This window comes from Notamacropus eugenii, chromosome 4 (assembly GCF_028372415.1).
Source record: "Notamacropus eugenii isolate mMacEug1 chromosome 4, mMacEug1.pri_v2, whole genome shotgun sequence".
NCBI lineage: Eukaryota > Metazoa > Chordata > Mammalia > Diprotodontia > Macropodidae > Notamacropus > Notamacropus eugenii.
The window spans coordinates 360537468-360559470 of record NC_092875.1 but is presented as its reverse complement, the minus strand read 5'-3'; the positions used below and the strand labels follow the sequence as shown (position 1 = coordinate 360559470).

General features: G+C 36.3%; 1 protein-coding gene across 4 annotated transcripts in view; it reads left to right on the top strand.

The window, feature by feature from the left end:
• Window positions 1–22003, top strand: part of CTNND2 (catenin delta 2) — a 1167955-nt gene that overhangs the window by 985980 nt on the left and 159972 nt on the right. For all 4 annotated transcript variants that reach the window (XM_072605431.1, XM_072605432.1, XM_072605429.1 and 1 more), the window contains 2 exons: window positions 12528–12645; window positions 16744–16929. In XM_072605431.1, coding sequence (XP_072461532.1) covers window positions 12528–12645; window positions 16744–16929 — 304 coding nt within the window. The remainder of the gene's footprint in view (window positions 1–12527; window positions 12646–16743; window positions 16930–22003) is intronic.

Here is a 22003-nt window from a genome sequence, read left to right as displayed (position 1 = left end):
CACTTCTCCTCCAGAGCCATCTGAATCCAGTGACCAGATATTCATCAGAATGACTGGAGATGACCTAGGATGAGGCAATTGGGGTTAAGTGACTTGCCCAAGGTCACACAGCTAGTGAGTCTCAAGTGTCTGAGGTGAGATTTGAACTCAGGTCCTCCTGACTCTTGTACTGGTGCTCTATCCACTGCACCATCTAGCTGCCCCAATAGCAACAGTACTCATAACAACAATATAATATTAAATTAAAATCAGAATTGCTTGAGCTACTTTCAAAAGCTTTTGTATTTTTTTTTAGTTGAGGCAACTAGGTAGCTCAGTGGACTTGTCCCAGACACTTATTAGCTGTGTGTGACCCTGGGCAAGTCACTTAACCTCTTTCTGCCTCAGTTTCCTCATCTGTAAAATGAGGGTAATAATAGCACTTACCTCACAGAGTTGTTTTGAGGATCAAATGAGATATCTGTAAAAAGCACTTTAGTGCCTGGTATATAGTAGGTGCTTAATAAATGATAGTTCCTTCCATCTGCCCTTTGTATTTACTTGTGCCTTGGCATGTTTTCCCAAAAAATATTTTTCATGCAGTTTTTCTCTGGAAGCAGAGGTATGAAGCCACCCCCAGCACAAACAAATGTTGACAGGGCTCTCTTCAGTTTAATGGATTGGACTTTGAGGTAGATCAAATAAAATTGTATCAAACATTGACTAGGTCAAATAAAATCGCATCAAACCAAATGGATATTTTATAAAATCCTAGACCTTTCTTAAAGCCAGTAGATTATATCCATCTTTATCCTAATGGAGAAAGTTCATCGTGTTTAAATAAGGCCTTGCAGGATTTACACCAGTAAGATCTGAGCTCCTTGTTGCTGTCTGGCAGCCTGTCTCTTCTGGTGCACTGCAGATTCTTAGCAAGTCTTTCCTGCTTAACCTTTTTGTGCAGCTGTCATAATTCCTGGGCTTCTGAAGTGTAGGTCCCTGCACAACTGAAGTACTAAAAGGAAATCACATGCCCAGAGGTACAATTAGATTATGCTCATACTGAGTTCTAGTCACTAGATGATAGTAAACTCAGAAGAACCATTCCAGGCTGGTGCTCAGAGTTAGTGATAAACTCCATTAGGTTACATTTGCTATAAGAAGAGTCATTAAGGGGACATTAGAGTCAAGTTTTAAAGATAGGGAAGACTAAAACATGTTAAAGTGCATATACTTCACAGCAATCACTAATTTAGTACGTTACCCTCCATCTGTCTCAGTTTCCTCACATGTAAAATGAGGATAAATTGAGATATCTTGAAGTGCATTGCAAACCTTAACCTGCTATATAAATAAATGCCAGCTAGTATCATTAGCTCGTTTGAATCTCCCAACAACCTATACCTCTCGAAAGCTTAAAATGATAAACTATGCAAATGAGAAGTAAGGGAATGAATAAAAGTGGAAGTAATGCATATTTATTTTAATAATCACCATTAATAATCCAGAGAATATCGCCATTTCTTCCTCTTCAAAGTACACACACACACACACACACACATTCTCATCTCAAAAGATGAGTAACATATTAGTTATGGTCATTTAAGTCAACTCTTTCCTCCTACTGCTCAGAATAATAAACATGTGCAGCGTGAAATACAAGGAGTAAGAACTACATCCAGCCACCTTTTCGGATCCTGAAGTCACCTCTTTGGAACACAAAATGGGAATTTCCTCAGTATTTCATCAAGAAAATAACTCTGAGCTCTATTTTCCTTTCAAACTGCCAATAAAAAGATACTATTTCCCAATATGAGCTTTTTTTAATATAGAGGAACATATGAAATTGAATTGTGATCTCATAATTATTTGCATTCTTAAAGAGGACCAAAATGACATCACTCTGCTAGAGTTACTTGAATGATTTGTAAAAGCTTTACATAATTTATTTGAACCTTGTGAGAATCTTATTAGGTAGGTTCTATACATTTTATAATCATACCCATTTATATTAGCTCAAAGGAGCTAATTTTCTTCTTCTTATTCAAACAACTAGTAAGAGTTAGAACTAGGATTTAAACTAAGGTTTTATGGACTCCTAATCCAACACTCCTATCCAATCCAGCACTACACTGTGCTAACTTTCTTTCCTTTTACAATTAAATTATAGATAGAACTATAGATAGAAAGAACTGTCAAAATTCTCAGTTCCTAGACTTTCATTGTATTTGACAGCATACAATTCTCTGGACTTGATCATCTTTTTGTTACACAAAAATTTAGGAGATTTGACTAATAGCTGACCTTCAGTTTCCTCAAGCTAATTTCTAAAAGGAAATCTAAATTGTTCAGAGAAAGTATTATATGTAACCAAATGCCTGAGCCCTACCCTATTATTTGAGAAGGTTGCAGTGAAAGTGGGGACAAGGCCTAGGGGACTAAAGATATAACCTGAACAAGGCTTTGGAAACAAGAAAAGATGTTACAGTAGGTACTGCTCACTCTGTGAGCACAATAACTTAGCCAGTAATAACTGTGAAAAGTGCCTGAATGTAAAACACAAAGGACTACATGCACAATTAGACCTCTAGTTATTGGTTTTAGGTTCACTGTAGCCTTCTTTTTTTCTTCCTGTTTCCTAGTAATTTAGCCCTATGGGAAACATTTACCAAACATTTCATTGAGCAGTTAACTCTGTGATGCCCATCGATTTTAATTGGAATCTTGTAGCTAAAACCCTAGGTAGTGCTATCCAACCATAGGGCATCTTAACACAGGTACAGCAGTGAATCTTATAGCTTAACCAACAGCATCTTCTTTCAGATCCTTCCCTTTAGTGTATTTGCTGGCTGGAAGACCAAAAATGAAAAGTACTTAACATAAATATTTTATCTTTTAATCAAGGAGAGGGGATTTAAACTCAGAATGTTTCTTGCGATTTCATTGTTCAGATATGTGTGGGACTCTAACTAAAAAAGAGAGGGTGTTGTTTGTACAGAGCAGTGGATAGCCATGACAGCCCAAGACGCTGCCGGCATCTCACCCACCAGAGACAGCTGATCTTCAGGTCGCTGAAGCATTCTCTCCCTTCAGCACAACAAAGCAATTACCAAATTACCAAGCCGTCACTGTCCTGATTTATAAAGAAAATGCCTTTCTTGGGAGAAAATGACTAAGTAGATAGCTATGGCCAAAGCAAACAGCAAAATTGTGGTTATTTTTGTATTTTCTGGAAAACTTATTTTCCTACTTTGTCACCATGTTGTACCATGTATACACACAATGCATATGTATACATGTATATATGGTGTACATGACATGCACATGTGTGTATATATCTATATACATACATATATACATGCATACTATATACATAATACACATATCACACACACACATATAGGGCATCTAGGTGGCACAGTGGATAGAGGGCCAGTTCTTAAGTTAGGAAGACTCATCTTCCTGAGTTCAGATCTGACCTCAGACACTTACTAACTGTGTGACCCTGAGCAAGTCACTTAACCCTGTTTGTCTCAGTTTCCTTACCTGTAAAATGAGTTGGAAAAGGAAATGGCAAACCACTTCAAGTGGTTTTTCTTTGCCAAGAAAGTCCCAAATGGGGTCATGAAGAGTTGGATATAACTGAAACCAACTGAACTACACACACACACACACACACACACATACACACACACATACACACACACACACACATGCACACATGCACACAATTATGTGCGTATATGTATGCATATGCACATATGCATATACAAATGAATATGTGTGTATACAGATGTACACACATGTTGGTATATTTTATATGTAGACACATGTGTCCATATATGTAGGCAAATGTGCCTATAACTATACATTATATAACATATTATGTCTCATGCGTATTATATATGTGTGTGTGTGTTTGTGTGTGTGTACATGTATATATTCTGTGTGCCAAGAGATGAGAGAAAGTAACTGAAAGTTTTTTAAACTAGTCACCTATTCATTTTTGGCAGCAATAGATGAGAGTAGCATTATGGATAACTTTCTCTCTGGATTTGAAATATTATATTTGTTTAATCAAATTATTTTAAAAATGTGAGGGATAGTCAAAGTCACGTGAAAGGCAATTGCTATTTTCAGGTAATTAAGAGCTGTTACTGTCTACTAGTTGGGGATGGTGAGAAGGAGTTTAATGATCTGAATGAGGTTTGAACTTGATAGCTTCTGATGCCCTTTTCCAACTTGGAGATTTGTTCTCCTTGTGCCCACTTTCATTGGTAGAAGGAGTTCCCTATACCAAGGAAATTACATGGAACTGGGAAACTACAGTTTAATCAAATTAATGAAGATATTTGACAGCTTCTCCTGGAAGTTGTCTTCTAGAAGTCAGTAACCTTCTAGAAAATGAGTTTTTAATTCTAGGTGTAGGTGGGGGTATAGTTGGGGGCGGGGGGACATGGGCCCCTTTGGCACTCAACTACTGCAACTATTATACAGGATAGAATGGGGGGGAAAGTAAATAAGACAGAGAAATGTTGTATTAGTTCAGAAAAGGGAGAGATTAATTCTAGTTTGGGGGATGGGGAGGGAAATCAAGGAAGACTCCACAGTATTTTGTCTGGATCCTGAAGCATGGGTAGAAACTAGACAGCACAGCATTACAGACAGAGAGAAGAGTATTAGCGAAGACAAGGAGTTAGGAGAATATGGGGCATTTGGAGAGAGCAACAAGTATTCCTTTTGACCAAAGCTCAAAGTGTACGAAGGAAAGTAGTTGCAAGTAAGGTTGGAAACATAAGATGGAGCCAGGTAATAGTAAGCTTCCAATTTGGATTTGATTTGGTCAGTAATGGAGAGGCAATGGAACTTTTGAGCAAAGGAGCGATGTGATCAGGGTCATGCTTTACAAATGAGAGCACTATATAGAATTATCTGAAGGAGGGAGAGTTTAGAGTCGGAAAAACCAGTTAAGAGGTTGCTATAACAATCTAGACCTGAACTAATATGATGTGGCTAGACATAAAGAGAAGAGAATGATTTTGGTGTATTTGATTTAGCAGCTAATTAGGTGTAGGTAGCAAGGGTTATTTAGATTCAAATTGAACCTCATTGACTTAGAAGATGGAAGTTCCTTTGATAAAAATAGGGAGATATGAGGAAATCATTTCTGCTTTGTACTTGTTGAATTTGAGAAGATGGTAGTATATCAAGTGCAGCTAGATGGCACAGTGGATAGAGTGCTGGGTTTGAAGTAAAGAAGACTCATTTTCCTGAGTTCAAAACTGGCCTCATATTTACTGGCTAAGTGACAGTAAGCAAGTCATTAAGGTCTGTTTGCCTCAGTTTTCTCATCTGTAAAATGAGCTGGAGAAGGAAATGGCAAACCACTCCAGTATCTTTGCCAAGAAAACTCCAAATGGGGTCATGAAGGATCAGACACAACTAATAACGACTGAATAAGTATATCAAGTATTTATTTCATTAGCCTTTCCAACCTCAGTCTGAGATTCTGTGTTTATGAATCATTTGGCATGGCACAATTCTCTAATATAGAAAGTGTAAAGACAGAAAGGAAAAGAACCCTGGACAATGCCAAGACTTCAAGGGAGAAGTCAGGAGGGGAGCCAGTGAAAGAAATAAAAAAAGATCCAGTATAGGAGAGAAGACCATGAGAAAGTAGTTTCAAGGGCAGATGAATACTAAGAACAGACCATTGGATCTGGCCAGTAGGAGATCACTAATGACTTTTAAGAGAGCAATTGAAGAGAGTGTCCAATTTTAGAAAGTGCTAAGGGGGTATGTGGGTGGTGGGACATATAGGGAATCCTATTTAAGTTTGCCAGCTCAGTAAACTAAGGTTTTATATGAAGATAGAATGCACATGAAAGACTTCAGGAGGTTGATGAGCATCCAAGCTGAAGCACTTCTGAACTTAATGTACTCGCTAACCTTAAAACCCATTAATGTATTATGGGACTGTTACTAGAACCCTGTTACTAAGCCTGTTCCTGCTGCTAAGGAAGACAGGCTGGCAAGAATGAACAGGAAGGATGCAGTTTTTCATTATTTTTGTTCTGGAAGCTACTTCTAGCCTGTGGGAAAAGGAGGAAAGGAGTAAAAGTGACAGACTGGTGCTTGAGGTGGCCCTGTTGTTTGTCACCTTAAGTATGCAGCACCTTACAGCTTAGTTCTGAAGGCTAGGCACCACATTCAGAAGATCTCACTCTCCCATTATTGTGTATGTAATGTGACATTAACATTATGTACAGGTTTAAAAAAAGCAGGAATGTTGTTTATCCAAATAACTATTTAAAGATGCATTTAAATATTCTTCATCAGACACACATACACAAAAAGGAGGAGATAAAGCTGAGAAATGCTAGAGGAATTTTTTTCCATCTTTATTTTCATAGGTTAGTTCATGTGTAATCAACTTCTGATTCAATTATTTTTGTAGATGATAGAATTTAGAGTTTAAAGGGACCTTAGATCTCTTCTGATTCAACCCTTTCATTTTATGGATAAGCAACCTCAGTCCTATAATAGTGAAGGGCCTCACATAATTAGTTAACTGAAGAGCCAAATCTTCTTGGTGAAATGGTTAGACCTCTGGACTTGGGAGTCAGGACAATCTGGGTTTGAGGCACTAAGCAGCTTGACCTTGGCTTTGAGAGGATTGAATTTGATGACCTCTATCTAAAGTCCCTTCCATTCTAAATCTGTGATCCTACAACTCCAGATTTAATTTTCTTTCTTTTATACCACAGATGCCTCAAATTATCATCACTGATCCAATGTGTACCACAGAGGCCACTGTCACATTTTGTTTAGGGAACTCTCTGTGGTAAATTTGTTTGAAAGGAGTGTCATTTACAAATTTATATTACATAGCATGCAGTTGGCACTCATTAAATATCAATAACTACTTCGTCATTTTAAACTCTGTATATTCAAAACTGAGCAGATCTTGTTTTCTCCCAATGTTATTCTACCCCAAATTACATATCTCATTCCCTTGGGCCCTAACAGAAACAGTTGCCTTAACTGTTATGTGTGCTTAAAGCCTGCTTCTAGGCAGTCTCCTCTGGAGATAGGAAATTGAAAATAAGCTTGACTTTTGCGGCAGAATCTGACCATAACCCCTATTATTATTTATTCCTCCAATTCTGTTGCTCATGACGCATACTGGGCAATGTGTATGGCATGAGAGAAATAATTATGAATAACCAATGACTTGAGGACATATAGATTTCCCCCATTTGTTTTCTAAAGCCCTGACTTCAGTCTCTTGAAGGACAATACTGACAATGAGATTGGACTAACTTTCTTGTTCGTACTCCACCCAGGTAGAGAAATCATTGTGCCCTACTCAGGTCTGGGTAGGGATAACTTCTTTGAATGGATTGTCCAACACTGGGGGTTTTGAATATAAAGAGATAATGAGAAAGGGAAGTATGTAAGTGGAATCATACATACTGATGAGAGAATGTTGTGGTGATGAAAAGGTTTGAGAGACATAATATCCAGGTAATTTAATCAATTAATTTTATTAATAATGCCAATATTTTAATGAAAGGAGGGTCATTTGGCAATCTCTCTCTTAGATCAAAAGACAAGAATGGCTCCTGGCTCACATCTTATATGCCCATTGGAAGAGGGGTATTCTCAAGGATGACAATCAATTCTGATTGGTAAACGATTAATGAGAAAATGAATATTACAATGAGGGGCTGAACCTACTCAAATGAACTCTGATTACGTCAGCCCCTCATTGCCTTAACCTCTCTCAACCTCAGATTTCCATCTGCCAAAAAGGAAATATTAGTATATCAAAGAGTTGTGAAGATCAGATGAAATAATCCATGTAAACTTAGAATTGCTATATAAATGCTAACTAATATTATTCCTCTTTCATAATCATGCTTATCAATACAGTGTTAGGTCCAACTGTCTTATCTCTCTCCTCAGACCACAGCATGCTTAATGGCCATCACATTAGACAGCATAGAGCTATTTGTCTGCTTTCTGTCCTGTACAATCATGTTTCCCAGATTTGTGACATGTTATTGGAATATTCAGTCATTTACCATCCTAGATGGTAGGTAGAAAGTACATGCCACCTAACTTGGATTACCACTATGTGCTTTTATAAAACCCAGTCTTAACCTGTTTACTATCAGGAAAATGGGGACACCATGGATTTTTACTACCAAAGCTACTCTAGAGACTCAGAATATTGGAGAGCAGGTATAAAACACCTCAAGGGCTATTCAGAGGGAAATTGGAACACGGGCAACAAGATTAAGAAATCTGTATTAAGGAATTAGGAATCTAGTGACTTTTTCTTTGCTCCCAAGCTCAGTAGCTACTGTCAGATAGTATAAATTCTCTGTAATCATTCATCTGAACACATGGCACACATTCTACGTTGGGTCCTGTGAAACAATTCCAATTCATTTCCTTTAAATGTATGTGACTGATGGGACTCAAAAGAGTAAAAACATCAAGCTACGGAATTCTTGTTGTATTGATTATGAACAATAAAGGTCAATAAAATGAAGGAGATTTAAAGTATCAACTTTTAAATAACAGATTTTTCTTTTCAAGTTAAAAGAATAAAAATGTTTCAAGTGCAATTCTTCTCATCCAGTGATAATATCAATTATATACAAATATGTATTTGCAGCATATACTTTAAATGGAAACTATGGCCTCCATCTACATTTGCTGAAATTTTTAAAATATAGAAAATGTGAATAGGAAACATCTAGTATTTCTTCTTGTTTGGCCAGTTCTCTGCCATCATCTTGATTAAATGTGTTATCCATATTATAATTTGCCTAAAACTTTTGCTGGACAAAAATTTTAGAGCACCAACACAAAATATCTACAATAAATACATTTGAGGAAATTGGGTAAAGAAGGAGAAGAAAGTAATAATTTAGAGCTGGCCCTTCAGATCAGTTATTAATCAGCTGGACGGATCATCACCGACCTGTTGGGTATTCCACTTTATTATGCATGCGTTGTTGACTTCAAGAGAAGGCAGAACTAAATAATGCAAATAAAAACTCCTATATCTTAGCATTTGAAGTAAAGATCAAAATCTAAGTATCTAAGTAATCTAAAATCAAAATGTTAGTTTTATTTGTTTTCTCTGTTGATGGGGGGTGGAGGGGAGGAGGAGAGAAACAGAACCCTGTAGAAGATTTCTTTTTGTAAGACTAAAGTAATATTTTTAGCACTCTATGTAACAAATTCTAAAATTGTTTATTCATTTTTGTTATCTAGAGGATTGGAGTTTTGTTTATTTGTATATCGTTTCTCAAAAGCAGCAGGATCAGTAAGCTGTTGTTTTTAATTGAATAGCTTTTCACAGGTGCTGCATTTCAAAGCTGATGTTTCTTATTTAAATATGTAAAGTCCTTTTAGAGAACTATTGAATTATCAAAGAAAAATAATTATGTTGAAGGATTTTTTTGTGAAATGTTTGATTGAATGTTAATTATTTAAGTATTAGTAATCCATACAGGGTAAATATGGAAACTATCTACTGAATACTTTGGGAGAATAGTAATAGCTGATTTTTGTACAACACTACAATTTATAGTTTTTTGTATGATAACAAAACTATGAGGAAGTATAACCCTAAAAAAAGTAAAATCCCTGTCAAAACATGGTTTAAGACTTGGAGAACTTGTCTTCCAAGAATTAGGAAGACCATCATTCAAGTCTTGCCCCTAACATTGACTGTATGACCTTGGGCAAGTTACCTAATCTTTCAGTCCCCCCAGGCAACCATCTAAGAACATACATTTCACAATTCTTATTCTACATACCTGTCTGCATTAGTAGAGGAAGTTGTTACACCAATGAAATCAGATTTTTTAAAAAAGATGATATACATATGTGTGTATACATATATGTACATATATATATATATAAGCGAGTACAGCACTTTAGTATAGCAAAGCACTTTATAGATGTTATCTCATTTTATCCTCACAATAACACCTACAGGTAGATACTACTATTATAGCCATTTTACAGACAAGGAAACTGAAGCAGAAAGAAGTCAAGTGACTTTTAAGGCCAGGGTCTACAGTTAGTAAGTGTCTGAGGCTGGATTTGAACTCAGCTCTTCCTGACTCCAATGTCATCTAGCTGTGTGTGTGTGTGTGTGTGTGTGTGTGTGTGTGTGTAACCAGCAGATAGTACATAGAGGCAAAGTTTAAAGGATATGTTTAGAATGCGGGCAGAGCAGATTGCTCCCAAATCACACCTTTTTTCTCTCAGGACATCTCAAGATATAAGACTCTCCCTACTCCCTTGCCCTCAGAGGCTGATGCTTCCTTGAGGCACCCACATTTCAAGTCCCACCTTATTCTAGGTCAATAGTGACTCCTTTAACCTAACAGGAGAATGGTCCCAGCTGATATGGCTATCTCTACTATCCAGGTGCCTAGAAAAGTTATTAATGAACATGAAAATAATGCAAGTCTTTCACAATTACAGCTCTCATCCCCAAAGCAAGAGTGAAACCCTAGTGTTGTTGGGATTTTTTTTGCCTTATTATTAGACCCAATGCTGTTCTAATCCTAGCTATTTTCTGGCAGCCTCTACTGCACTACCCTCCATGCACAATTACTATATAGATGTCTCACCAAGAAGTTAGAGCAGCCTTAATCTTACAGGAAACAAAATAAGGAGACTAGAATAGTTTAGAAATATAAAAGAAGTCATACAGAAAGTACCTGCCAATTGCAGACACTGGGGTGAAGGGGAAAGGAGGTTAAACTTTTATTTTCCTTTGACTGAGCTCCAACAGTACCAGCAACCAGCTCCATAAACCCATTCCCTTCCATTTTCTTCTCCAGAAGTGTGTTTTGTTTTGTTTGCTTGCTTGTTGTTTGCTTTTGTATTGGGCAAAGATACAAGCTGCGTGAAGAGCTCTAGCCACATCAGCAGTCTCCCTATGACCACCACTTCAGTACTGTTCTCCATTCAAAAGAAAAGCACCAATGTAGTGCTCTGTTCGAAAAATCCAGGTGCTGCAGAAATTGGTCCCCTGCTCAGAGCTCAAGACAAGAATTGTTTGTAGTCCAGGCATATTCATTCACTCATTTGGTCTTCACGCATGTGTGCGCACACGCATACACACACACACACACACACACACACACCTACAAAATAGGTACTACACATGTTATCACCATCCTCATTTTACTTAAAAGGAAATTGACAGTTAAGTAATAACCAGTAAGAATCGAAAGTAGGTCATGATCCTTCGTCTATTTTTTCTTCAGTTTAAGTATTTTTTCCACTTTACCACTTTGACTCATTCCCCAATACATACACGCACACACATACACACACACATACACATATACACACATACATACACACCAATTTCCTTATTGCTTACCTGTGAAGTATTTCTTCAGAAGATAAGTACCTGCCAATGATGATTTGCTTCAAGGAACCACAAAAATTCTTTATTATCAGGAGTTCTTAAATATATGGTCCATGAATTTGTATTTTTAACATTTTGATAATTATATTTCAATGAATTAGTTTCCATGACAATCCTATATATTTCATTTTATGTCTTTAAAATAATTATTCTCAGAAGGGATCCAAAAGTTTCACCAGATTGTCAAAGGCATGTATGACACATAAAAAGTTAAGAATCTCTCATTCAGATAGATAGTGTCTCTAAAGTCTAAAAACACTTTTAAACTTTAATAACTCCAAAAGCTTAGATGCCACAAATTTGCCAAAAACAAACTGTGAAAGTCTAGTTATATAAAATTTTAAACTATTGATGTTATTAAGATACAACATAACAACTGTCTTGTACTGTACATTGCTGTAGTATATTTTTGAACTTTGTAAAAATGTATGTTAACTACTGTTCAGTGACTGAAAGGATTGCATTGATAATCCTAACTTTATGGTCTTCCAAAGAATGAATGAGGTTTTGATACACACACACACACACACACACACACACACACACACACACACACAAGATATGACATCAGAAGAAAAAGATTAATGGAGAAAGAGTAGGTGACCAAAGTGACCAATTGTAAAGACCTCCTCTACTGATCCACTGGTCTGAGGAAGTGTCATCTGGAAACCATCATATATTGAATGAAAAATGAGTTGCACCATTTTGTTAAAATTGAAATTAAAAATTTTATTATTCAAAATTCACAAAACTAAATAAGTACAAAAGAAATTTGAATAATTAGATATGTTCCACATCTTTTCTAGGATGTTTAACCTATTAATCTAGCATGATTATTTTTCTGGGGTGGGGAAGTTGGCAGGGAAACAACCCATATATATATGTATGTATGTATGTATGTATGTATGTATGTATGTGTGTATATCTATCTATCTATCTATATATATACATATATATGTATATGTATATATATATAGTTCTCTATAAAACTGGAGGAGTGGGGAAGGGAGCGAGTATTGGGGTCCAAAGACTGAGTCAGGGCTCTGGGGTATTTCTGACACCTCTCTTTACCTTACAGGAATGTTAGTTCTGCTGGAGAGGAAGCCCGCAGAAGAATGAGGGAATGTGATGGACTTACGGATGCATTGCTTTATGTGATTCAGTCTGCTCTCGGGAGCAGTGAAATTGATAGCAAGGTTTGTTGGGTTTGCCTTGGGAGGGATAAAAGTGACAAAGTATTGCCTCTGGGGAAAAGAAAATAAGCCAGAATACTTTGTTTATTGTTTTGTTTTGAAATATCAAAAGGCTTTCTTTTTAAATAGAAGTTCCATTTAGTGCTAATATGGTTAGAAAATAATCTTCAAAACCGTCACTTTAAAAAGAGGTCTTTTAATGGGAAGTGATTCTGTTGCATCCAGCTAGACTGGAACTGAACATTCCATTCTTCCTTATTGTTTTAAAACTAGAGAGCATGGGAATTAATTTTTTTTAGCTACTCATTGCGCAGCATGCAGTCTTTCTTATGCCCTTTTAAAATACAGATTCCAGCTTCCATGGAAAGTGCAAGGCTCTTCAAAAAACTAAGAAAAATACAAACTCCTTGTATTTATGTGAAACAGCCACATTTGTCTCAAGTAGTTCCATATGAACAACGTGTGGTCTAATAAATAATTATAAATTAACCAAGTAGCTCTTAACAGAAAAAAAATCAAGTATCTATTTTAATGGTATGGGTTTCACTGAAGTATTTTTGTGAACACTCTCATCCAAGTAATTTTGTTTTATCGTCATTAATTCAGTACTGAATAGTTCTCTTTAAAAAGTCAAGTGACTATGTCAATCATCGTCATAAAAGGAGTGTCAGTTATACAGTCCGTAATCAGATCAGAACATTCGGTGATTCGGCTGCAAAGGAGGATAATGAACAATATTACTAGCCTTTTCATATGTCCTGATATGAATTAGTTATTGGGGAAAAAAAAATTAAGGTATCCACCTTCTGTGCCATATTCACTATATTATCTCATTACCTCTTCTACTCTTAAGAACAGGTTTTCTCAAGTTGTCACCTAAATATGAACAGGAGGGCAGCTAAGTGGTTTGGTGAATAGTGCCAGACCTGGAGTCAGGAAGGCTCATCTTGCTGAGTTCAAATCTAACCTCAAACGCTTATTACCTATGTGACCCTGGGCAGTCACTTAACTGTTTATTTCAGTTCCTCATCTGTAAAATGAGATGCAGAAAGAAATGACAAACCACCCCAGTATCTTTGTCAAGAAAATTCCAAAGGGGGCATGAAGAGTTGGACATGACTGGAAAAGGACTTGACAAAATGACCAGTACAATCACTGCTCAGTTTTACTGGTTTAAGGCACCTGGTGTGATTGCATAAATTAACTCTTTCTTTGTCACCAATTTAAAAAAGGACTCAGTAATGAGATGAGCATTAAACTATTTTTGTGTGTACGTCAAAACCAGCAGAGAACCAAAGCCATACATATATATATATAATCTATGGCCTTTAACAGCCATATTAGACTTCCTAATGTAATTGATAGCATAGTTTGATTTTTTTTTTAAATGACCAGCCAGGGCATTGTGAATAATTGCCGTTGTTGGGCAAACCAACAGGCATATCATTAAGTGGAACAGGAAAAAATTATTCCCTGAGGTTTATCTTCCTGAAATAGTGCTCCTAAGAACATTAACAATCATATCAAGAGGTAGAAGTCTAAGACTTTGATACACTGAACTACTCTACAGAATGCTTGACAAAACTTGGGGCACTGTGATAAGACACTGCGTGGTCTTTTCCATTAGCCATGCCCCTACATTATATTTGACTAATATTCATGTTTTATTCTGTCTAGAAAATGATTCTAACTTTTAAGCTTTGAAAACAATTGGGTCCAGGAAAAATATCAATGAACTTTTTCTTGAAGATCGTTGAGAGTCTATTTCAAATAATGAATAAAAGAGCCTAAATTCTCTGCAAGTGTATCAACTGTGCTGTGTAATTGGGACAGTTCATTAGATGAGTAACATATGGTAGGAAGCTCTACAGACAGCTTCCAAATTAGCCTTTCCTAATGGAAAGTAAGGAGTAAAAATGACCCTGGTGACCAAAACTGGTAAAAACTCACCAATACTTGGAATGCATGTCAAAGACAAAACTACCAGCTGGATCCTCCTTCTGTTTGTCTCCCTTGGAGGGGTAGAAGAGTGAAAGTTACCTCTTTTTACCTCTTTAGAGAAAAGCTCCTGACTCAAATTTTTGCTTAACTCCAACAGCTGAAAAGCTGAATGAGAACAGAAAGACTGCCAGCCAAAACAGCAGGCTTCATCTCTCTTTGCACTGAAATACACAGTTGTGCAAAAGCATGGATGCACACACATGTACACGCACATGTACACACACATACACGCACACACACTGTGCTGGATGCCAGCTCCCAGACAGCAGGCAACTTCTAAGGGTTTGCAAATAAACCCCTTATAGTGTCAATCTATTAGTCTGATCTATCTAATAGCTTGGTTTATCAGTCACTTGTTTGATTAGTGTTTGAATTAAGCCCATTTCTAGTTCATTGATATCTGCAGAAGTAGACTGCAGATGACCTAAGACAAAGGAGAAGAAAAAGAAAGTAGAAAATTCTCCTTAAGTCTTTGGTATTAGAAACATTAGTTTCATAGAGTTTAAGAGTCTGGCAGTTAAGATTGGTTTGATAACCTTTTTGCCAGTGGATTTTTCCCAATTTTTTTTTCAAGTGTGCTCCTATGTTTACTTGTTTTAATGCCATTTGTTCTTATGATGAAAAGGTGCACGAAACAGAAAAACTGGCTGATGAAAAAACAAAAACAAAATCTGTGGGATTAGTACCTGACAGGATTCCTAAAAATTTCTAGAATATTATCTACAATCTACAAGGCTTCAGAAATCAATTCAGAAAATACTCCTTTCATGTTGATTTTCAAATAACCCGTAATTAAATGAAAGAAATATGTTTTCTTTATGAGACTTGTGCTCCCCATTACTAAAAAAAAAAAAAAAATCAAAGTATGATTAGAGTTGTCCTTGTACTCTATGGATACCTTGATCCTTTGAGCTACCTTTAAGGAAGAAACTTAGGAGCCTTCTCTAGCTCTGCTCAGTCCCCAAAGCCTTGACACATTCCAATATACAGTTTTACACTTCCAAATCAGAAGAAATTGGTAGTTGGGCTAAGTTTATAGTAAACTTTGAAACTTCTGTGTTTTTTGGGGGTGGGGGAGTGATGATATTTTATTTTTTACCAATTCAGACTTATAATAGTTGACACCAAATGTCAATGTAGTTTATGGCGTGTTTTTATTATCTGCCCACCACTTTTCTTAGCTCTGGCTAGCATCAGATTGGATTGTGATTTTATTAGAATCCGATTTATAACCACTTGGAAAGGGAAGATCAGTTCATTTAAAGAGGAGGAAACTGGAAAGATTGTAGAGCAAGAACTTAGTTGTTAGAGGGGAGAGATTTCATTGGAGTGAAAAGCCAAAACTACAGTTTTGGGCCAGGGATATTTCTCTTTCAGGGTATTTATTTTAGAGGGGTAGCCACATATTTTTAGATGCTGTTTTATGCTTTTTAATATCAATATGACTTCTCAATAATTTATTCCCTTCTCACCCTCCAAAAACATCACTTCACTTATTAAAAAATAAATTAAACCAAACAAGTCATTACATTGAATATGCTTGAATATATTAGAGAAATGGCTAATTTTGTGAGGCATTTTGAAAATTCCAAAAAAATGGCTTTTTGAGAGAGAGCAAGAAAATAGAAGATCTTAGGGCCCTATTGAGCTAGTCTCTAGTTTTTCAGCTATACTGCGATTGAGTAACTAAAAATAAAGTAGGCAAATGTAGGGTTAGAGACTGGACTGACTATCATTATACTGCATTATGGAACTCCCAAGTGAGGAAACTCCCTCTACCAATGTAGATCAGTACATTCTCTGCAATAGTCCTAGAGATTTTCCTAGAACACTGAGATCCTAAATTGCTCAGGGTCACAATACTACATTTGTCACAAAGTGAGACTTTGACTATGGATCTTATTGGACTTGAAGCCAGAGCTCTCTCTCCACTATGCCATGTTGCTTCTCAGCCTAATGTATCTGATGACAAGTGTGTACATAATGATTGCACACAAGAAAGTAATCAGATATAAAGCCTAAAGAGCAAGAAAGAGGACTGTTTATGATTGTCATTATTTTCCCATTTGTTTCCATTTTCATTTGTTTTGGGCTCTTTAGACCGTTGAAAACTGTGTGTGCATTTTGAGGAACCTCTCCTACCGACTTGCAGCAGAAACATCTCAGGGACAGCAGATGGGAACCGATGAGCTTGATGGATTACTGTGTGGTGATGCCAATGGCAAGGATGCTGAGAGCTCTGGATGCTGGGGCAAGAAGAAGAAGAAAAAGAAATCCCAGGATCAGGTGATTCAAATTACTTGCAGCTGCATGTCATTATTGCAGCTTCTAAATAACAATACTATGGTTTAGTGTGAGTGTATATAATATGTATATTATATACACGCAGACAAACATATACACTATGGGATTTTACGTAAAAATTCTATATACACTACAGCATTTTACATGTTCAAGGTGATTTAAAAATATTGCCACATTGATATATCTATAAATAATATTCTATAAATAATATATTGAAACACCACTTTATGTCATAGTGCTATGATCTCTACTGTGATTCTGCCAGTCAAGGAGTGATCACATCCTAGATTTTACCATCACTAGAAACTACTCAAGCTCGCCAATCCTGAATGTTCTGTTCTCCTCTCTGACAACGATCTCGTGTCTTTGCATTTCCCCTACATCTTCATTCTTGAATCTGCCCTTTGCCCTCTCTGGGTCCTCTGGTTCCAGTATGTCCTCCTTGCCATTTTTATTGATACAGCTTGGGTGGTGCAGTAGATAAAGCACCGAGCTCGGGTCTGAAAAGACTTGTTTGACTCTGAGCAAGTCCCTTAGCCTCTTTCCTTACCTTTAAATGATCGCATTTATTGTATTAATAATTATGATTGAATTTTTATATTATTATTTATATTATTATTGAATAATAGTGCCTACCTTACAGGGGTTGTCATGAGTGTCAAATGAAATTATATTTATATATGTATATATAAAGTGCTTCTCAAACCTTAAAGTCCTACGTACATGCTAACAATGTTTATTACTGTTGTTATTTTTTTATTATTTGTTTCCTTTGCACTGACAGTCTGCTCCAGGGTTCTTAACTATTTTTGTGTCACTTACCCCTTTGGCAATCTGGTGAAGTCTAAGGCACCTTTTCTGAATAACATTATAAAATAAATTGGATTGATATTTATATCAAAATACAGTTATCACAGTATTTAAAAAGTCCCTGGGCTACAAGTCTAGACCTTTTGGCTAGTCCCTAAACAAAGTGGCTGCACAGATTAAGTATTCAATAAATATTTCTTAATTGATTGAATTGGCCATACGTTTCACTGAATGTAGTGAAGGGAGCAGTGAAATTGGACTTAGAAGATCTTGGTGTAGCTCTCCACTGTGGTTCATCAGGTTTTAGTTTATTCACCTGTAAAATGAGAGAAATGAACCATATTATCTTTAATATCCTTTCCTATGCTATGCTTTCATAAGCTCTAAATCTTATGATCCTCTAATTGGTGAAATGTCTAAAATGATATGTCAGTGAAAGAATGAAGAAAAGGACTTTTCAGAGTTCAGGGAAGCCATAGACTGTAGTCACTAAGATATTAAAATACATCATTCTATACCAACTAGTTATACAAAATAGTGCTTCAGGAGCTAGGCTAACAGAGGGTGGTGCAGATATCCCAAATATCATTATATGTTTTTCTTTGAAATGCTATGAAATGTACTTTCACACTTAGCTTTGAATATAGCTATGTCTGAAGTTCTTGGAATTCATGACACTTCAAATAACACAATAAAACCTCAGTGTGAAGGACAGTTCTGGAGAGACTAAAAAGTAACCCACCTTCCTCATTTGTTCTTTTGGAAAAATTCAGAAGGATTCCTTTTCATGTTATTTTTTTTTTAACATTGTGTGAGATTTCTGTCGTTATAAAAGGTTTGAGATTTCCAAGGGAGTGCTACACAAAGGTAACCTGTCTAATACAAAGGTAGTCTCCAAGGACACTAGCTGGAGCCAGAAGACCTTGGGTCAAATGCAGTTACTTGATGTGTGACCTTTGGGATGTCCATGACCCTCTCTGAGCCACAGTTTCCTCATCTGTAAAACAGCGATAATTATAGTTGTATAACCTATCTTACAAGGTTTTTATAATGAAATCATTTTATAAATCTTAGAGCTGATAAAAATAGTTATTAGCAATGCTTCTTAGTCTCTCCAAGGTTTAGTGGAACCTAATTTGGGTTACACAGGCACAGTAATCAGAGTAATAACAAAATGAACAGTTGAAAAAAGAAAGACTACAAATCTCAAAACCTCAAACCATTTTTTGAGCCTAACCATTTAAACAGTAGCACAAATGTGTGTGTCCCCACAGTCACCTGCACTTTCTAATCTGTTAAATGCCCCTTCCCCATTAGAACAATTGTTAAAGGAAATAAAAAAATGCTATTAAGTACTGATTATGCATGATACCATCAAAATTATAGTTTCAACGATCATTTAGAATCCAAAGGTTATTTCCATTTTTTCCTTTCTCCTCCATCCCTTCTCTGCTGCTTAATTTCTGTTTGCCACAGATGGTTGGGTTTATCCAAACTTAACCCCGGTCTCCTGCATCTTGGAAGTATCAGATGTCTTTCTCTTCTCTTTCCTGATAATTCTCCAATCAACTTTTTTTACTAGGTGTTATTTTTTTATTGTTCATTTGGACATTTGTTGGTTTGTAAACACATAGGGAAGACCAAAGAAAAGTCATCAGAATATTATATACAGAGTTCCCCAAATCCCAGTGAATTTCTAAATTTTAACAGCTTAATATTGCACTAAGACTTTTGAAGCACCATGTCTGTACGATATACTCACACACACGTCGTGTTGTTATTCAGTAGTTCCAGTCCTCTTTGTTTTGAAGAGTTCATATAAGGTTAAAGTTGGCCCCAGCTGCTTCTTCCATTTTACACACAGGGATAGGAGACTGAACTAGTGATTTCATAGGTATAGGGAACTCCCAAAAGAGGAAAATTCTTGCAAACCTTTTCTGTAACTTAGAACCTTAGAGTTTCCTAGAGGGGAAAGGAGAGAATAAATTTTATTGAAAGACCACTAGATACCAGGCACTGTGTTATGTGCTTTACAAATATGATCTAATTTTATCCTCACAGCAGTCTGGTGAGGTAGTAGCTATGAAGAGCCTAGGCAGAGCACTGAGAGATAAATAAATTGCTGAGGGTCACACACTTAGCCTGGGTCAGATGCATGACTGGACTCCAATCTTCCTGTCTACAAGGCCAGGCTCTGCCCACTACACTATGTAGTCTCTTAAAAGGAGGAAACTCTTGATCATGTGAACACTTTTAGTAACCACCAAACTGAATGCACCTTGGTTTAAAACAAGTAAAACTTGTTTCTTCCTACCATTTTATTTTTTGCGTAACTGTACTATCCCAGAATCAAAACACAACCAGTGTCTTTTTTGAATCAAGGTAATTCATATGCCCCAAAGGGAAGTAGGCATAACAAAGGTTCACAGGGAAAAGAAATGATGCATGCATTAACTTTGGGGGAAGGAGAATTTTAATCTGGCACTCATTTCATTCTCATTTCAGAGCATGACCTCTATGATATGACAGCTGAAAAGGCCTGAACCCTATTCCTTTGATTTAATATCTACCCCCTTGGAATCTCATTTTAATAGGCTCTCCTCCCCCTCTCCCCTTTAAGAATTTATAAATATATTCATCCTTAGCAGTAACATGAAATCTGGTAATTTTCTTAGGCAGCAACTAATTAGCTCCTTAAATACATTTCTCTATATGTATAATGTGAACCATACATTTGTGGATAGATTATATATCAATATTACTTTGACCAAGGAAGTTTTGTAGCCATGAATGTTTCACTCTGTGAATCTTTGTTACTTTGATGTATTCTCAATTTCATGATGTGGGTACTCATATTTGTAATAGTGAAGGTTACAATTTCTCCATTTCTTTTCCATAAGTCTTCCCCAAAGCTTACACCAAACATGTTGGAGGCTTTCTTCTAGCTCTCTTGACAATAAATGAAAAACAATGCATTTGAGGGCTGTTTTTAGTTATCATCTGAGTATTTTTGTTTGTTTTTTAATACTTTTAAATATATTGTTTATTCATCACAAGCATTATGTTTGCATACATTTGCCAAAATTGTAACACACATGTATACAAGACACGTATTGTTTACTAAATCTGTTGGCTTATTTATGTTTTTGCATATGAATGTTCTGTCAAAGATTCCATAACCCAATCCACCCCCGGAGACCTGTGGCCCACAGGGTGAGACTTACTGGGACAGATGATTTTTTATAATATGGCTCCATGAACAAGTAGTAGAAGAAATTATTTGGGGATAAAAGCTACTTCAAAATTGTAACTAAATAATTAACAATGATCATACCTCCCTATCACCCCCAATTTAAGGGAAGGGAATTACGTAATTGGGAAAAATACAATGCACTGATACACCTAAACACACACATACACATATAACATACATACATACAAACAGACATACAAACAGACATACATACATACATACATTATGATTCCCTTGCTTTTTCCACATAACCAGCAGGCCTTTTTTGTGGTCATTCATTTCTCTGGTGACAACAATTCCCTTAACTTTACTTACAAACCTCTGACCTTAGAGCTATCTTTCAGGCACCTCATCCCTATCCTTAGCTTTTGTCCTTTCCATCTGCAGCATTTATCCTAGATATATATGTATTGATGGAGCAGCTTTTCAGGTTGTACTTCAAATTGTGTATCATAATCTAGACAAAAGGCGTTCTTCATCCACTTGATATTTTTTCTGTATATGTAGTGAGACTGAATGCATTTGAGTGATATGGATCTCATTTAGGAGGTTCTGTGATGTTCTGAGGCTTAACAGTCAACACAATGCCACCTTCAAACAGGAGTCTCTGTAGGAATTAACATCCTTTAGAAATCCCTCTTCCCTTTGACTTTGCCCTGAACATCTTCTATGAAGGTGACAAATATTTTTCCTTTCGAATAAAAAGTATTGCATAAATCTCAAGTTATTTCATATTCTAAAATATATTATTTCACATATATTTTAAAGATCTTTATTTTTATAATGATAAAAATGTCTTCTTTGACCACCAATGCCTGGGTAGATAGATGGTTTTGAAAGATGCTATGGTGGGGAAAATGAAAAAGGGGGATTTAGAGGAAAAGGAAGTTAAGGTCCTAAACAAAATAAACCCTAAAGATGTGTAAAAATATTTATAGTTCTTTTAGAGGGGGGCAAATAATGGGACTCTGAAGGGGTACCATCATTTGGGGG